The sequence below is a fragment of the Meles meles genome, chromosome 6, assembly GCF_922984935.1.
Source record: "Meles meles chromosome 6, mMelMel3.1 paternal haplotype, whole genome shotgun sequence".
NCBI lineage: Eukaryota > Metazoa > Chordata > Mammalia > Carnivora > Mustelidae > Meles > Meles meles.
The window spans coordinates 19,220,104-19,238,434 of NC_060071.1; the positions used below are offsets into that span (position 1 = coordinate 19,220,104).

Consider the following 18,331-nt stretch of genomic DNA (forward strand, 5'->3'; position numbering starts at 1 on the left):
CGAGAAGCCACGGCCATGTCTCAGATGGGACCCAGGGCTGGTGTAGCGTTTGCCAAAGGGCAAAAGGAGAGGAGCGGGACAGACCTCTGCTTCCCTGGGAAAAGATGAGCAGCCTACTGGACAAAAGCTTCAACTCTTGAAACGCAAAGCCGCAAAGATCTCCTGTGCTTTCTCTCTCTTCCTTTCTTCTTTTTATTCTGTTAAATTGACGTATAATTTATGCATTTGGAAGTCAAAATAATTGCGCCCAGGGCCCCTGCTGAAGGGCAGTCTGCGCCTGCTGAGGTCAGAGGCCCAGAGAGGCATAGGAAGGGCCAAACGCTTTTCCTGGCCTTCTGGCCCGCGGCGTGTGAAGCCCCAGGGCCACGGGGAAAGTCGGGCCATCTGGGCTAGACTGGCCCTGGAGACGGTCCCAGCAGGGGCCGAGTGGGGCGCTAGGCAGGGCGTCTGTCCTGAGAGCTGGGACCCGGCGGCCGGTCTCTAGGCCCAGGCACGTGGGCTGCAAAGCGGGGCCGCCCCGGCGGGTTCGGCGACCTCGATGCGGCTCGGGGTTGGGGGCGCCCGGCGGGGGAGGGCGCATTCCCCGAGCGTGGCGCGCGGACCGACCGAAGTCCGGCGAGTACGCGGAGCCGCGGCGGGCAGGGGGCGGCAGGTGCGGCGGGGCGAGCCTTCGGGGAGAGAACGGGGCGCTGTGGCCCCGGCGCCCCCGCTCCCTACCCTGGCCCGCTGCCCGAGCCCTGGCACTTCCGGGGCCCGGCGGCGCTTCGGGGGAGCTCCTCCAAGGGCAGCCTCCGGGGGCGGGGGAGCGTGCGGCGCGGTGGCCGGGCGGGGGGTGGCCCGGCTCCCTCAGGGGCGGCGGGCGGGGTGGGGTGAGGCAGGCCGGCCCCCTCCCCTCCCGCCCGCCCTCCCTCCCTTCCTCCGGTCCTGCAGCCAATTAGACGGCCCCCTTGGGCGGGAGGCGTGGGTCGCTCCATAAAGCGGCGCGGAGCTGTCACCCCGCGAGCAGGCTGCGCACCATCCAGGCCGGAGCCAGCGCCGCAGACTCGGGCGCCTCGGACCGGGGAGCGCAGAAGAGCCATGGCCACTACCAACGGGGCCGTGGAGAACGGGCAGCCGGACAGGAAGCCGCCTGCTCTGCCGCGCCCGGTCCGCAACCTGGAGGTCAAGTTCACCCAGGTGAGGCGGGCGCCCAGCCCACCCGACGGTCGCCTGGCTCCGCGCTGGGCTGTCCTGGCCAGGGTGGCGGGGACGAGAAGCCAGCAGGCGGGGAGCCCAGCCGCCCCGCTCCGAGGGTGCGGGGCGCTGCGGGCAGCGCGCCCTCAGCCGAGTTCGCCCCCGGCTCCGGTGACCGGAGCCTCTCCGCCCGAGGCCGGCCCTCTCGAAGCCGCATCCCGCAGCGCCGGACGTCCCGGGCGGTAGCGCGTCCGCCGCGCACCCCGAGGGGACTCGGTGATCTGCGCTCCCGGACGGGCTCTCGGGCGGCGGGGCTCAGCGCTTTAAGCTTCCAAGCCTGGTGAGGGCGGCTCCGCAGCGCCCTCGCGGCTCTGGGCTCCCGCCGGCGCGGCCCCGACGTGCCCTTGCAGGGTCCGCTTGCAAGGCGAGCCGAGGTGCGGGCCGCCGTGCCCCGGGCGCGCTGGTCTCCCCGCGGGCCCTGCGGCACGGTTTCCGGGGCTCAACGGGTCGGGCCTCGCGAGGGTCAGAAGGTGCCTGAGAACACCGAGCTATTCTGAGAGCTTGGGCTGCAGTGGGGAGCTGCGACTTGGAGATTCCAGAACCAGGTCATCGGGAGCACAGGATGGACGTCGTACCTTCCGTGCTTGGCCTACCTACCTTACCAGTAGAGCCAGGGCAGGTAGGAAGGTGAGCACAGATGAAACTGCCCTGGAGCCCCGTGGCCCTGGTGTTGACAGAGACTGCGTTCTCAATGGTCTCCGAACCCGGGCCTGGGAAGCCGTGGGTGGCCAGGCCGCAGCGCGCCGCGCACCATGGAGTCTCTGCTATTTTGCGCTGGGCTGGGAGGCTGGAGCGTCTGGAAAGCAGTGAGATCACCTGCCTAGGGCAGAAATGAAGATGGCGAGGCCTGGAGCCCAGGCTGAGGAGGGCTGCTGGGGGCGCGTCCCGTGGGAGAACCCTTGGAGGCTCTCCCGAGGCTGTGGACTAGGGCCGGGAGCTTGGCCGGGTCGCTGGCCAGCCGAGAGCTTCGGCTGGCTTCTCTTTCCCCAACTTTCCCTCCTTTTAATTTTTTTTTTAAATTTGCATCTTATCCATAACCCTCCCCCCCAACTCCAGCTGACACAGCACCGAGAAAATTTCCCCATCAATTTTACTTTCAAAAGTAGCAATTATGTCTCTCAAATAGTTTTAATCAAGCGGAGAAAGTTGCCGGCCACTATGTGTGGCCTTCAGATTTTGGTCTGTTGGCACTTCATGTCGGCTCTGCCTCTGATCACATGACATTTAAATTCACTGTTTTCAGAGGGCTCGGTAATCAACAGAGACACTTCGCCATAAACGCTGGAGATTATTTTTAATGTAGTTTCCGTAGTGGTATCAGCTTCCGAGTGAAAATTCCAATCACCGATTCTGGGAACAGCCAGCAGAGTACTGACTTCTTTTCAGGCCTTTATACTGTTGGTGCTGGCCTGTTGGTGGTGGTGGTGCGGTTTTGTTTTATTTTTGTTTTGTAAGGTTTTTGTGGGTTTTTTTTAATGCTACAGAAGCCAGAAATTACTATGTTATTGTTCTTTGCCTTTCTACCTTTCTGAGTCCTATCCGAGCAGCGCAGCCACTTATGGGAAGTTTCCTTCTTTCTCTGCAATTCTTTGTGGCCCTTCACAAGTGGCTAGAGGGGAGGATCTTAGCAGATTCACAGAGCCACCAGTGTTTGTGGTCTTGCTGGGTGCCCCCTCTTCTAGTGGAACAGAAGTGGCTGTGTGATTAAGGCTGGGGAGAGGCGATGAGACCTCCAGCCGCTCTGTCCTTGCTCCCGGCCCTCAAGCCCACCACCACAGAGGCCTACCCCAGGAGCTGTGGGCCTCAGGCAGCTTGTGTGGTGATGGCTGGGGGACAGGAACCCCAGCCAGCAATGCTTAGGGAGCCTCTGGCCGGAGAAGCAGCAGACAGGGCCTAGGAAAGAGGCAGGAGAGCCAGAACTGCGGAACTGAGACCTGGGGGCAGACAGTGGAGCCGGCAGTGGGGAGGGGTGCAGTGTTTGAGCCCCGTAAAGTCCTGTTCGTTTTCAAACCTGACTCATGGAGCTTCTTGCTAATGGAGAACATACCAGAAATGATGGGTCTGAGCCCCAGCCTTGGGGATACCATTTCCCAGCAAAGTCCAGTTTTCAGAAGGACGACCTTGTCCCGACTTCTTCATTTCTTCTCATGTTATTTGTTTATGAGAGAGCGAGAGAGAGAGCAAGTGAGCATGGGCGGGGGGTGGTGAGGGGCAGAAGGAGAAGGAGAAGCAGGCTCCCCACTAACCAGGGAGCCCAAAGCGAGGCTGGACCCCAGGACCCTGAAATCATGACATGAGCCAAAGGCAGCCGCTTAACTAATAGCCGCTTAAGGCAGAGCTATGCAGGCACCCCTGTTCTCTCATTTTAACATTGGGCTCTGCTATGTGACTCCGATAGCAGGGGGGGAAGGATCCCCTTTGGTATCCTCCCCTGCCAGATCTCAGAGGATAGCAGCCTCTTTCACTTGGGCGGGGGGGTGTCCTTTCCTTTCCTTAGAGAATGTCTTCCAATCTCTGTAAGACTTTCTGGTTCACTCAAACACCCGTTTTTCTGATCTCTTTTATAAAAGCTACAAATCGCTCCAATATCCTGTTCTGAAAACATACTCCTTCAGGTTTAGCTGGAGTCCGGTGGAAGTTACTGTAAATGGCATCAGCAGACCTCACTTGTGTGGCCGCCATTTTTACCCCAACCCCCGGGCACCCGGCTCCTCTGAGAGGCTGTGGTTTTCCGGCTCAGACTGGGTGACATGCCATTCCACTCATTCAGTAAATGTGAACCCCAGAACCTAATTTTTATACCTCTGTAAGGTTTATCTGAAACCAATTCACAAGTCAAGAAGCACAGTTTTGTTCTGTTTTGTTTTGTTTCTGGATCCATTATCCTGAATTGGGGCTCAGAACAGTCCAGGCGGCATAATTGGTAGGCCACACTTACTGACCCCTTCTTTGTGTTTTTGTTTTGTTTTAGTGGAGAGAAAATCAACAGTAGAAACCACTTACAAGATTACTTACCAGTGTAGTATACAGAGAAAAATTTTTGCAAAATTGGCAACCTCGCAATGGGAAAATATGGTCAGAGTTGAGAAGTCTGGTTTTTTGTTTTTTGGTTTTTTTTTTTTTTTTTTTTTTTAAGTCGCTGGTTAGGAGGGACTATGGATCAATGTCATGACCAACCAAATAATTTTTTTTTTTTTTTTGGAGGAACATGCTTGGAGATGAAGTATAACAGACATCTGATCGTTGCAATCTGTTTCCATCCTCCTTATTTATATTCTCTTCTACCATCTTCTCACTTTCCCTCCCCCTTGGAATTGATACCAGGAAGGATCTAGAATCAGCAGTTTTCACTGATGGTCTGTATTTTCTAACCCACGAAATTTCATCTTCCGACAAATGGGCCTCTCTCTCTGGCTGCACTTCCCTCCCCGCCCTAACTGAACCTCTCTTCTCCACTTATTAATTTCTCGCTGTTACCGAGCGATTGCTTGCTGGATGGCAAGAGTGAACTCTTGGATTTGGTTTCAGCTGGAAGAATAAACCTGTAATTGTAGCCTGGCCGATTCCACGTGCTTCCCTGGGGGCCTGGCCTCATGGTGAAGGCACTGAGCTTCCAGAAATCGGATGGGCACATCCTACGGGCAAGGGATGCTCTCAGCTCTGGATTCCACATGGGGGACAGGGTGCCTCTGCCCACCTGCCCCGTAGGAACTGACCTTCCATGCTTTGTCCCTGCCCGGCTGAGCCGTCCCTGCTTTCCAGGGAGAGTGATCAAAACGGTCTCCCCCCAGCAGCTTCCCAGAGCAAGTTTCATTCCCGGAGAGCTTTGGAGTTTTTACAGGAAACCCCAGGACAGAGACTGTAACCAAGTCACACTCTCTCGTCTGTCATCACTGGGAAGTCAAGTGTTCCAAATGAATAAAATTCACAGTAATTGAAATTAGGCCTTGGAGGGACACGATTCTTTTAAAGGACTCAAAAAGAAGCAAATGATATGCATATAGGTACAGAAATGGGATTCGATGAGCTAGGTGTGTGCTTAGAAATTGTTGATGGCATTTTGTTTGATGGAAATGCTTCTCAAGAATCTTACTCATGTCTGTGACTCGGGGTCTCTGTGACACCATGATGGGCTGTGATGACCAGCCTGTCCCACACCCGTACAGTGGATCGGCTGTCTTCTGGGTAGCCGGGACCTCCACGTTGTCAGAACGTGCTTTGTGTATCATCTGTCACCTCTGTTCCTGGTTTTTTTCTGAAGGCCCTCTCTTTGAATGAAGCACTTTTTTTTTTTTAAGATTTTATTTATTTATTTGACAGATAGAGATCATGAGTAGGCAGAGAGGCAGGCAGAGAGGGAGGGGAAGCAGGCTCCCTGCTGAGCAGAGAGCCCCATGTGGGGCTCGATCCCAGGACCCTGAGATCATGACCTGAGCCAAAGGCAGAGGTTTTAACCCACTGAGCCACCCAGGTGCCCCTAATGAGGCACTTTTTTAGGGCAATTAGCAGTAAGAGTAAACTAAGAATAAATAGTACATACTTTTCAGCATGGGAACTGTGAATTCCTTTTAGTTCGCTCATGATATCTTTTTATTTTATTTTATAAAAATATTTTATTTATTTATTTGACACAGAGAGAGAGCACAAGCAGGGAGTAGTGGCAGGGAGAGGGAGAAGCAGGCTCCTACAGAGCAGGAAGCACTATCGGGGGCTCGATCCCACGACTCTGGGATCATGACCTAAGCGGGAGGCAGATACTTAACCAACTGAGCCACTCAAGTGCCCCTGTTTTTATTTTTAACGTCCTTCTTCTCAACTGTGTTCTAGATAATGGAGGCTCCCAACGAAGTGATTTTTGTGGATTAATTCTTTGGTTCTAGATATAAATGGCTATTTGCTACATCTGTTCATACTACCAGAACATTTCCCAGACCAGATAGCTCATCTTTCTTTTCCAACACAAACTTTTATTAAGCCCAACATGAAAATAAGCATTTTAAAGGGAATGGGGGAGGAGCTAGGTCCTTGGCAATCCAGCTGGGGGTTTCAACAGGGAGGAAACAGAAGGGAGTGCTCGCTACTGACCTATCCTTCAAGGTCAGGAGATCCATGGGCACTTTGTATATATAAACCTATTTGATCTTCCCCCCAAACCCGATGAGGGTGTAGGATTTAACTTATACCCTTTTACTATTTGACTCGCTCTTCGTGAATCCACGTTAATGATTTAAATTGCTACCCTTGGCTCAGGTCACGATCCCCAGGGTCCTGGGATTGAGCCCCGAAGTGGGCTCTTTGCTCAGCGGGGAGCCTGCTTTTCCCTCTCCCTCTGCCTTGTCTCTCTCTCTGCGTCAAATAAATAAGTAAAATCTTTGAAACAAATAAATAAGAAAGACAAGATATTTAGAAAAATTCTAAATGACTTTAGTTTCATTAGGACCAAAAGTAATTCTCTGAAAACGTATTAGAAGTCAGGAGACTTGGATTCCAATTCTGAGTGTGTTCCTGGTTGGGCACGTGACTCTATCTCCTCTCCTGGTCCCATCTGTAAAAGAGTGGGGAGCGGGGAGGAAGAGGGTGGGGGAGGACAAGACATTACCTAAGGTCCTCAGCATGTTGGAATGATATGATTTTGATTTAAGCCCTAATGCATTACAACTTCCTTTCCTGGTTAGATATTCATCAACAATGAATGGCACGAATCCAAGAGTGGAAAAAAGTTTGCCACGTATAATCCTTCAACTCTAGAAAAAATATGTGAAGTAGAAGAAGGAGATAAGGTGAGTGCTTCCCCTACCCCCACTCCCCCCCTCCAAGTAATTAAATTACAGATAACTAGAGGATAAGGAGGCAGTTTGGCTCAGCTCTGAGACAGACCTGGCCCATACTGGGGGTGGGACCTGAGTTGGCTGCTTTTCACACACGTGGCCCAGAATGGGATCAATTAGGGACGAGCCACTGCAGAGTCATTCTCCTTTGATAGAGTTTCCCCATCTATAAGGATGACCTCAGAGATCCTCATCACATGGCTAAACGAAAGGTTTTTATCAGTGATTTGAACCTGGAGGCACGAAGCCCTCTTTCCAGAAAGCATTTCCGGCTGGTATGTTTCACCAAATGCCGCGTTCTGGCAGGAGACACTTGAAAGAGAAGGGTTAGAAGGGAAAAAGACTTGCTAACCAAGTCATGCAAGGTTAACAACGTCATGCTGTCACCAGATTTCTTTTCTATCAGAGCCTGAAGGGATCATGGATAGCTTTAGTCTTTATAAGTATATATGCAGTTGTGTATGTATATATATGTGACTTCTGGATGTGTCCTTGATACATGGCAAAGCCAGAAAGTATCTTTTAAATATACATGCCATTAGAGGAAAGGTTGAAGGTATAACTTTTCTAAGGAGGGAAAGGAAATGTAACCCTCTCTTCACCCCCAGAATAATCATCTGACATTCTGAAACGTGTAGGGGTAATGTTGAGTGGGTACAAGGTGAAAGACATGTCAAAAAGAGGCTTGAATTGGATCCCACCGTTGAGAGTTCTGTGACAGGCGGGAAACACACAGTGGTTTCACCCATCCAGACCCTCCCATGCACAGTGCTCCAAGCTAAGCTCTGTTTGCAAAGATAAGAGCATCGAGGAGCTAGTCTTTGTACGGTGTGAGGACGTGGGGCTACTGGGGTGTGGGGGGGCCAAAGTGTGGAGCAGGGTTCCCAGTGGGTGGTCCCCAGGTGCAGGACCCAGGTATCAAAGAGGAGAATGAGATCCCTGACCCAGGCTCTGGTTTTTCCCTTGGTCTGGGGGACTGCTCTTGGCACCCGCAAACAGACATGGTCCTGTTCCCCATAGCTAGAGAGGCCCAGGCCTGCCACCGCCCCAGAGCGTGGGACAAGGAATTCAAAGTCATAATATCTCCTTTGCCAAAGCTTTCGCTTGCCTCCAGGCATGCTTTGGAGGTACAGAGTCTTGGTGGGGTGTCTTTCTTGACTGCACTGGGCAGCCCTTGCCTGTCGTACTGCCCCAGGGAAGTGAGGCTCAGAGGGACCTGGGGGAGAGGCCTGGGGGATGAGGCTTTGTTCCTCAGCAACCAGAGCCTCAAACTCATTTTCCTGCAGTAAGAATGGGTGACATAAAATAACTCTCACTTCTTGCCTTTTAAGAAGAAGGTTCCATTGTAATTCTTCTATGGGTGCACAGAAAATCCAGTTCCTTGCTGGTGGAATGGTGCAACCCTTCTGCCCCTAGGCAGGGTTGGGGGTGGGGCCGTGGAGATGAGACTGAAGACAGAGAAGAAGTTCCAGATCCTCCCTGTCTGTAGACTTTTCCAATGTGGTCAGTTCCGAGATTCCCCAGAAGCGCTCATGCCCCATTCTCACTGTGAGACCACAGTCCTCGGCTTGAATAAAATGCCGAGACAGACATGTCCCACCTAACTGATGAACTGTGGGAGTGTGCATGTATCCAAACTGGGCGAGCAAGTGGAAAATCTTTTCCTACTTGGGTCACCAAGAAAAATAATTAAGGTCGGTAGTCTTGCAAGCTATTTTAAAATGCTTTTATAATCAGAAGGAAAGTTCATACTTGGCCATTGTAGAAATGTTGAAAAAGCCCCAAGATATAAAGAAGGAAAAAGTCACTTGAAAGCCCCAAACGGGGGGCCCAGCAATCTCAAGCCTAGCTGCTACCTTCCTCTGCTGTGCTGATGGACGCAGGTCTCTGCCGTTCTCTGTAAGTGAAGAAAGACTGAACTCTCCCAAAACACGGCCGCGACACAAGGTGACACACTCTGGTTTTTGGCCACTTAGCCCGACGTGGACAAGGCAGTGGAGGCCGCACACGCCGCCTTCCAGAGGGGCTCGCCCTGGCGCCGCCTGGATGCCCTGGGCCGGGGCTGGCTGCTGCATCAGTTGGCTGACGTCGTGGAGAGGGACCGCGCCATTCTGGCTGTGAGTATACGCCTATGCGCGGGCAGGTGCGGAACCGCCCGGCACCCACCGGGCTTGGGGGAGACCCAGGGCTCTGGTTTTGTGTGGAGCTGTATGGCGGGTGCTTTGAGGTAAAGCTCTCTGGTAGTAGGCACGTGTCCACGCCGTCCGGCTCAAGCCCTTTCCCTTTACAAGTCAGACTTCATGTCAGACTCGCACTTCATGTTCTTGACCAGGAACTTGCCTGGAGGAAGTTCAGATGCGTTGGTGGTTCCCATACTCCAGACGGTCCCATCCGGCCAGATGACTTAGGCCATATCCTGGTCCTGCCTGTATGTTTAGGAAATTAACTTTTTTTTTTTTTTTTTTTGGATACATGAAATCTCTTTTACTATTAAGTTGAACTTCATCTTCGGTGACAAAATCCGTGACATTACAGGTTTAATATTTTTTGGAATACTTATTAAAATAGATGCCGCCCATTAGCATAGAAAACATTGATCCCATAGAACTCAGAAATCACCCCTGTTTCACCCCTGAACTGGCAGTGGTGAACACATGTGGAGTGATGTGAGGGCAGGGTAACCTGGTTATGGGGAAAAGCTCAGGCTCTGAGAGACCTCAGTTCGAATCCCAGCTCTGTCACTTACTAGCTGTGTGACTTTGGACAAGTTGCTTTACGTCTCTGAGCATGTATTTCTTTATGGGAGATAATAATGATCTTTCAGTGGTGTGAGAATGATCCGTTTAAATCCTTAGCAGAGTCCCTGGCATGCAGTAAACACTAACTAGATGATAGCTATTATTAGGAACACCAGTCCTCATAATAATGCTGCGCGCCCAGCCTCATGCCTTCCTGGCCAGTAATTTCTAGGCACCTTAGTTCCCATTTGGCTGAATAGGCATGGGAATTTAGCCCGCTCCATGAGGTTGGGTCGCTCCTGCCAGACCGGGCTGTGAAGACATTTATAGATTGTAAATGCATTATTTACAGGGATCCTAAGACCTTCCTCTGGTCTTGCAATGAGAGCAGAGGAAATCCCAGGCCCACCTCCTGCCTTGAGGTCCTTCTCAACCCGCACACATGGCCCTCCCATGGCTCTCGGGCTCCTGTTTGGAAAAATTGCTCCAAACCTTGTGGGCCAGTGGGTAGAGGGACTAAATCTCCTTTTCAGCCAACGATTTGAACAAATGGTTCTTTCCTCTCTTGATCTGATGTCTGGACCGAGCCATAGAGTAGCAACCTTCCTGGAGACCATGTCATCCAGGAGGCTGATACTGTTTTTGTGCCTGAATGTGTGTTTGGGGGCTGGACAGCGGGGGAGCTCTGTATCTAGGGGTTCGTCTGCCCAGGGAGCTCGGCTCTCCTTCCTTCCCGCCCTGCCAGCCAGGCCAGCATGTTTGCCTCCAAGTCCAGGCACGGGTGGCTCCGTCCCAGGGTCAGCGTTTCTGTCCATGGAGCCTCTGGTTTCTTCCTGCAACGAAAGCCAGCCTCAACTCTCAAGCTGCCAGACTGGCTTTTTCAAAAACATTTCTGTTTTCACCCAGCATGAGCTCATCAGTCTGCAATGTCCGTGGGGACTAATAGGCGGGAGAGGATGTGCCCTGGGCACCCCTCCCCACCCTGTCCTCAAGTGTCAGTATCATCTGTGGGAGCCAGTGGCAAGGCTGCCCCCTCTGCCTTCAGCCCGTCCCATGGTCCTGGCCAGGACCGGGTCGTGATGGCAGAGAGAGCGAGTTGCCTCTTGCCATCAGGACCTCGCTGCCCACAAGAAATAAGACCCAGCTCTTTGCCACATCATGAAAGGAACAAGAGAATTACTGGCAAATATGGTTTTTCAAACCGGGACCACATCACAGGAAAGCACCCTCGCCCTCCACCTTGATATGGTTTTCCTGCATTTTCATGCTGCAAAGTGCTTCTTTCCATCATGTTCTCTTGCCGGCTCAGTGGTTTTGACAAAGCTCCGCATTTACTTCTGTGTTCGATGTTTAGAAACAGATGTGCAGGGATCCAGCAGCCCTAGCTTTCTCCCCCTTCTTGAGGCACCTGGGGCCCAGACTCTGGCTCTGTGGGTGCTCTTTCTGGAAACCCCAAAATAGGGGCCCTTCCTGTGTACTCTCTTTTCGACCCAAACCCCATCTCTGGGCCTCCTCGTTTTAAGATATTGGCAGAGTCACTGAGTCTCGGGGCAGGTTCCCTCAGCCCTTGTCTTCACTCTTTCCTATCTGAAGGTTACAGTGTGTTAATTTTTCAGAAGGCATATTTTTTCCTCTTCAAATGTCAAGGGAAGTAAACCTGGGAGCAGCTGTGGTTTGCTTACGGTCCAGCCCCAATAACTGTTTAAAAGTCCCCATTAGTAGCTAACGATTGATTTCTCGGGTCGAGGCCTATCTGGTCATCTGTGAATCTTTTTTTGTGTTTAAAAAGAATTTCTTGTCTATTCTGACCCTGATTTGCTTGGATAGCTTCCCATAGAACAAACCTGGCAAATTTGTCTTGTCCCTCCGGGAAGCAAATGCACCCAAGTTAATAACGAAAGCTAGCCAGTGCTTGCTGAATACTCACCGTGGGCCGGGCTTATCGTAGCCACTTGGCCTGCACGTTTATTATCCCATTTCAGAGAGGAGGACACTGAGGCCCGTAGAGGTTAAGGGACCTAAGGTTATCCCGCCAGAGGAAGTCATCCAGGACTAGAGGCAGGACGGCAGGAATGCTGCACAATGCTACGCTAAGGTCCTTTGCCTTTCTCTTCCTCATCTGGTCCCAGAAAAGGGCCAAGAATAAACCTCCAGTCCCACGGACAGATCTGCAGATGCTGTCCGGAGTGCCTGGGCCAGGACTTTTCGGCACGATTTGCCACAGTTGGGTTTCCCGTGGAAAAATAAAAGTTTCAGCTTGGAAACAGTAGGAGCCAAAGTACAGTGTACTAGTGTTACCTTGGCCTGACTTGGTCCCTGAACAGCGTCCTGCAGGGGTTAGGATCCATCCCAGACCTAGACCAGCCCTGTCATCTTCAGCAACGCACACTCCTGTCTCCTTGGTGTCCCCAAATAAGGATCGCCGAAAAGGAAGCTGCCAAAAAGGATAATGATCATAGTCATCCCGCCTAAAAATGTCGTCATGAAACAGTTAGCATGGCACTTCCTGGGGGCAGGCCCCATCCTAGCCCTCATCTCAGCCCCATGAGGCAAGTACCACTCTTACTATTATTATTCTCCTTTACAGATGAAGAAACTGAGTCAGGGAGGGATTTTTTTTAGCGCCCTGCCATTCAGGGAAGTAGTTGTTCCTTCCTAGGAAGGCTCAGCTCCTCCCCGAAGCAAAGTTCTGAAACAGTCACTCTGAGCACCCTGGGTAGCTATTCTGCAGTCTTCCCAGATGCAAATGCCCTGGGGCAGCAGCCTAAGGAGTAGTCAGTGTGCTGGCCGGAAGTTAGATGCCACTGAATTCAGTGCCCCTGCTGGGTGACCTTAGGTGACACCTGGCTCTGTTAGCCCTGGTGTGGGCACCCAGAGGTGTCAGGGTCACAGATGAGGCCGATGCAGGTGCACGTGGAGGCGCCTCTCTTCCCCAGTGAGTCACCGTCTCACTACATGGACTCTAAAAGGAGAATCCAGCCCCAGGCTACGTGTCCGGGTGGCCACTTCCTGCAGAGATCCATGACAGGCGGTTTCGGCGCCGGGCTCCACTGGGGCCGCTTGTCTGAGGGACAAAGGGGTCCTCTTAAACCCCAGGCTGGAAATAGAAAAGAATCCCGGCCATTGAGTGGCTGCCCACTCGCCCTGGGTAATCACCTCCCTCACCACCGAGGGCGAGCCCGCTCCCTCCCGACTGCGCATCCGGCTTGGGCAGCCCGGTTGGGGAGGACACTGCCTTTTGTGCTGGTGCCTCTACCCTTCGGGGCTCCGTCGCTCTTTCCACAGCCATGCTGGTCAGCCCAGCCAGGAAGGAGGAACCCGCAGCTTCCCCCCTTCTGTTAGAGGATGCGAGCCCTCTCTTGAGCCCCCCTGAAAATCAGCTAACCTCCCGAGAGCTTCCCTCGGGATGCCACAAGCCCATGTGGCCAGGTCCCCCAGCTGGGCTCCAGACAGAAGACCAAATGCCACCGTGTCTTCCTTCCCAGGGAGGCCCCAGATCACCCCTCCACCTGCCTTCCTTCGCGGGGATGCCTGCCCATGCGGACCCCTCCCCTACAAACTGAGCACCTTTTTCCCCCCCAAGATTTTATTTATTTGAGAGAGAGAGAGGGAACACAAGCAGGGGGAGTAGGAGTGGGAGAAGCAGGCTCCCCGCCAAGCAGGGAGCCCGATGCGGGACTCGATCCCAGGACACCGGGATCATGACCTGAACTGAAGGCAGACGTTTAACGACCGAGCCACCCCAGTGCCCACCAAACTGAGCACTTTTGAAATCAGAGTCATCCTTGACAGTCTGAGACAGGCCTGACAGGGGAAAACGCACTGGAGTGCTTTTGGAAGGGACACACGGAACAAGGCAGGCGCGGTGTCCTGGGACTGTGCTCTCTGCTTTAACCCCCTGATGGCGAAGAAGGAAACTGCATGTGACACGGACACTGTCTTTTCCCTGCAGACCCTGGAAACCATGGACACGGGCAAGCCGTTCCTTCACGCCTTTTTCATCGACCTGGAGGGCTGTATTAAAACCCTCAGATACTTTGCAGGGTGGGCTGACAAAATACAGGGCAGGACCATCCCCACAGGTGAGCCACAGCGGGACTCGCAGCCTCATCGGGGGGCTCCCAGGGGCTCTGTCCTCTCGTTGTTCCTGGTAGCCTTTCCAGAGCACCCTTGTTTCCCCCCAACTCCTCCCCTCGGGGCCCCCTTCCCTGATTTCTCCTGTGGAATTTTACTTTTAACATTGAGTTAAATGTCCCTTCTTTGTGGACTGGACAAGACTTGGAGCTGACACGTTGGTGGGCTTCTGGGTTTCTTTCTTGTCTTTTTGCAACCTAAAACCCTCAACCGAGATTAATCCCATATGTTCTACTCCACGTAACCTCTCTTTCAGATGACAACGTGGTGTGCTTCACCAGGCATGAGCCCATAGGTGTGTGTGGGGCCATCACTCCTGTAAGTATGGTGACTTTTCTAGATAGATCCATGTAGATTCTATCCCACTTCCCCTCTGGCCTCTGGAACCAGTTTCTGGTGTGTTTCGGTCACACTGGCATTAACTGAGTATTTTCTCTGTGGCATGGGGCTGGGTGCTTCAGAGTTATCGGGGTGGGTTAGCTCCCATGCCTGCTCTCACAGGGCTGACTCCTGGAGCACAGCAGAAGGCACTGTGGATTCCAGCCAGAGGGCTCAAGAATGCCAGTTTCTCTAGGCAGGGGTCTTTTAAGAGAGCCCTGAAGGATGAGAAAGAATCATTCCATAGGAAAATGGGTCTTCTAAGCAGTAGGAATGGCCCCAGTGAAGGTGTCAAGGTGTCTGGGCTACTGGGGGTGGCTGTGGGGGAGGGGGAGGGGGAAGCAATAGCAGGACAGCTGGTGAGGCCACACTTAGATAAGGACAAAGTGAGGTAGAGGAGGAGCACATGTCCAGTTGTCCAGGCCGGGCACCCAGTAGGGCATGGCTGCCGAAGGCCTGGGACTCTATTCACTGGACAGTGGGGAGCCTGACAGGTAGCAGGGAATGGGGTGATGCTGCTCATCTGTTGGAGAAAGCCTCGGGCCACTGCAGCACCTGGGCAGGAGGCTGTGCAGACAGGCAGCAGCGTGGAGAGGACTAGAAGTGTGCTCCGTGTGTCCCTTTCGCCAGCCATTGAGAGCCCACTGTGAGCCAGGCACGGTGTCAGGGTACCAGGTACTAAGGACATGAAGCAAGAGGGCTCAGCCTTTGCCCCTGAGGAACTCGCAGGTCAGTTAAAAGGCTGAGAAGGGAAGCCCCAAGAAAAATGGTAAGATAGGAACTGTTGGAAGACCAAGGGGAAGCATGGATTTGAAAGCTCCTAAGGAGGTCGAGTTGGTGGAGTTTAGTGTCTCATCAGAGGTTGGGGGTGAGTCATGGCTGGAACTGGGTGGATGGTGTTGCTGGTGGATTTGCAGAAGGCTGGGGGAGAAGTGGGTTAGGGTGGAGTGCCGTGATGGCTGAAGGTCATTCTAAGCAGATTGTCATGGAGGGGCTAGTGGAAGAGACAAGCAAAGAGTCCCATTGGACGTTTGCATATTTGGCTTGGGGGCTCGAGAGAGGCGAGGCCTGGAGACACCCACAGGCAGTAGTCAGGACAGAGGAATTTCCTGCCCATCAGGTTGGGGGGTGGGGTGTTGGATCATCCAGAGAGGGGTGCAGAGTAAGAGAAGAGGGCCTGGGGCCAAATCCCATACGCTGTCTGAGCAACTAGGGTCAGAGGCTTCCCCGGAATGGAATACAGTTCCAGAAAAAAAAACTATGGTCAATAGGATCCTCTCCTTCGTAGCAATTAAAAAAGACAGAAACACAACCATTAGATTTGCTTGCCGACAGCAGTGTGGGGAGTTTGGGGTGCAGTGGAAGCCCCATTGCTGGGGCTTACAGAAGGGGACCTAAGCATGTGGGAACAGCTCCTCCAGGAGGCTTTGAGGGGAGAGAAGGGAGCTGCTGGAAGTGGCAGAGCCAAGGGAAGGTACAGATTTGCTTGTCAGAGAGGAGAGATGATGGTATTTGTGTGTAAGGAGTGGGGTACCCCAAAGCAATGCCTGCCATCATTTAGCCGAGCACATTGGCCCTTGGGAACTGGGATCTTAGGTTTGTTGTCTCGTGATAGGAATTCCAGATGGAGCTGGGAGAGAAATTAGAGTGACCTGATCACGAGGTGGCTACCTTCAGCCAGCCCGTGCGTATAGCTTCACAGAAAGCTCCTCCGTTTGGCATCCTTAGAACATAAGTAGCCAAAGGCACTGCTTTGGGATGGGGGTGGTTGGGGGGACAGCTAGAATCAAGCTAGCTGCTCTCTTCGGGATGCTCGGTTTCATGGTGCCTCATCAAAGATGATACTCGGAAGGGCAGGGTAGTGGGGGACACAAGCCTCGCGCTCTGAATCCCGGCCTTCACCTGCTAGTTTGTGACCTTGGGCAAGTGACCTCTCCCTTCTGTGTTTCTTCTGTAAATGGAGGGGATAATAGGACTATCTTATATGCATTGATAAGGATCAAATGAGTTATGTGTTCAGTGGCTGGAACAGCACGTGGAACAGAGTGAACGCTCTATGGCTCTTACCTCTTGTATTAGGCTTCTTATCACAGTGATTTTGGTATCCTTGCCTCTGTAATTGAAAGACGACAAGGGACACATTTCCCAACATGATCTCCACCAAACAGCAATCCAGTGGGGGTTTAGTATGTATTCTATAAAAGGAGAAAAAGATCCTGTAATACCTGAGTTTAGGAGAGGTGGGCCTCATTCCTGCAGTATTTTTCAGACCCTTTAACACGCTGATAGCATCATAAACCTCTAAAAGGAGAAGGCAGTGCGCCTACAGCAGAATCCTCTTTGCAAAGACTACTTACGGCAGGAATGCAGGTCTGATCTTTGCACACTCCTATATTACCTCCAATGCCCCAAATCTAGACCGTGCAAAGCAAATTCCTCCCTGGAGACCTTGCTGGCAGGGCAGGCGGGGTGGATCGGGCTCCCCCGCCCCCACCAAGCTCCTCTATGTTCTGTCCCCAGTGGAACTTCCCTCTGCTGATGCTGGTGTGGAAATTGGCGCCCGCCATCTGCTGTGGGAACACCATCGTTGTGAAGCCGGCGGAGCAGACACCCCTCACTGCCCTTTATCTGGGCTCTCTGATCAAAGAGGTAAGGCATCCGAGAAAGAAAGAAAATACTATGTGTTGTTGATAACATCCCCAACCCCTAGGAAGCAGGCCACCGCCACCAGATAAAGCTGCCCCATCAAGCCGCGTGGTGCGTGGCGGTACCAGCCGGCTCACAGCTGAGTGGGAAATGGAATGGCTCCCTGTGTTGCCCTTGGCAGGCACGCGCGCTCTCTCTCCTGCTTGTGGTCACTGAGCTAGAAGAAACTCCATTCCTCCCACGGATCCTAATGAGAAGACTTAGCTCTTATTATGGGTTCCGACCTATGGTTTAGGAGCAAATGTTTTGTCTGGAGGGTTTGCAGGAGGGGCCCTCCAAGTGTCAGAGGTTCTTTGGGGCTGGCCTCTGTGGTGTAGGCAATGGCCCGCTGTTCTCCTAGAGGGGTCCTCTTGCCAGCTCCCGCTGAAGGGGCTGCGGCAAGCTGGGCTCACTCACCCGAGCCTCCCTACCAGTGCTCTGCGCTCGGGCCATTGTCTTGTCCACTCTATCCCCGCCCGCCACAGCCGCCATGCTGGGAAACCAGCAGCCCGAGGAAACACCTCCTTCCAGACACACCTGGCATCATGCTTCAGCCCTGCCGAGCCCAGCTTGTGTGTTGCGGAGAGGTTAAAAAAGAAACAGGAAGGAATGAGGGATGGGAGGAGAGTGAAAGGAATTTTCACTTCTCCACTGGCTCATACGGTTGGGAAGCAGTCCCTCTACTACTTAGAAATAATGCTACAGCCGCCAGGAACTGGCCCGTTTCCCACTTTCCTTTGACTGGGGATGTAGGACATGATTACATCATATTAATGAGACTGACAGGTTCTAAAATCACAGCTGTGAACACACAGCACCTAGGAAAACGAAAGACTCAAGCACTGTGTCCCAAAGTCTTGCCTTTCTAAAATCGTGTGTTTGCATGAGATGGTAAATTAATAAATTGTTCGTTAAGTAGCATCCCACACCTCATTCATTTGTGGTGTTCCTGGTGGATAAAGAGGCCTGGGAGGAGCAGGGCAGGAGGCATGAATGTGAAAGAAGTGACTGTCCCCAGCCTTCGGGATATGCCAGCTTGGGGTGTGGCCCAGGTTCAACAAGCAGGAGCTTTGAGGGCATGATGCCTCATTGCCATTTGGAACATTGAGGGGGCAGGTCTAAGAAATGGGAGCTGAAGCTCAGGGAGAGGATATTCTTTTTTTAAGATTTTCTATTTATTTATTTGACAGAGAGAGAGAGATCACAAGTAGGCAGAGAGAGAGACAGGGGTGGGGAAAGCAGGCTCCCTGCTGAGCAGAGAACCCGATGTAGGACTCGATCCCAGGACCCTGAGATCATGACCTGAGCTGAAGGCAGAGGCGTAACCCACTGAGC

The 18,331-nt window shown here is 52.8% G+C and overlaps 1 protein-coding gene across 1 annotated transcript in view; it reads left to right on the plus strand.

The window, feature by feature from the left end:
* The first annotated feature begins 610 nt into the window (after positions 1–610).
* Positions 611–18,331, plus strand: part of ALDH1A3 (aldehyde dehydrogenase 1 family member A3) — a 36,902-nt gene continuing 19,181 nt past the window's right edge. Inside the window, exons 1-6 of the mRNA XM_046007384.1 lie at positions 611–1,176; positions 6,909–7,013; positions 9,038–9,178; positions 13,752–13,881; positions 14,190–14,251; positions 16,832–16,960. Coding sequence (XP_045863340.1) covers positions 1,078–1,176; positions 6,909–7,013; positions 9,038–9,178; positions 13,752–13,881; positions 14,190–14,251; positions 16,832–16,960 — 666 coding nt within the window. The 5' untranslated portion in view covers positions 611–1,077. The remainder of the gene's footprint in view (positions 1,177–6,908; positions 7,014–9,037; positions 9,179–13,751; positions 13,882–14,189; positions 14,252–16,831; positions 16,961–18,331) is intronic.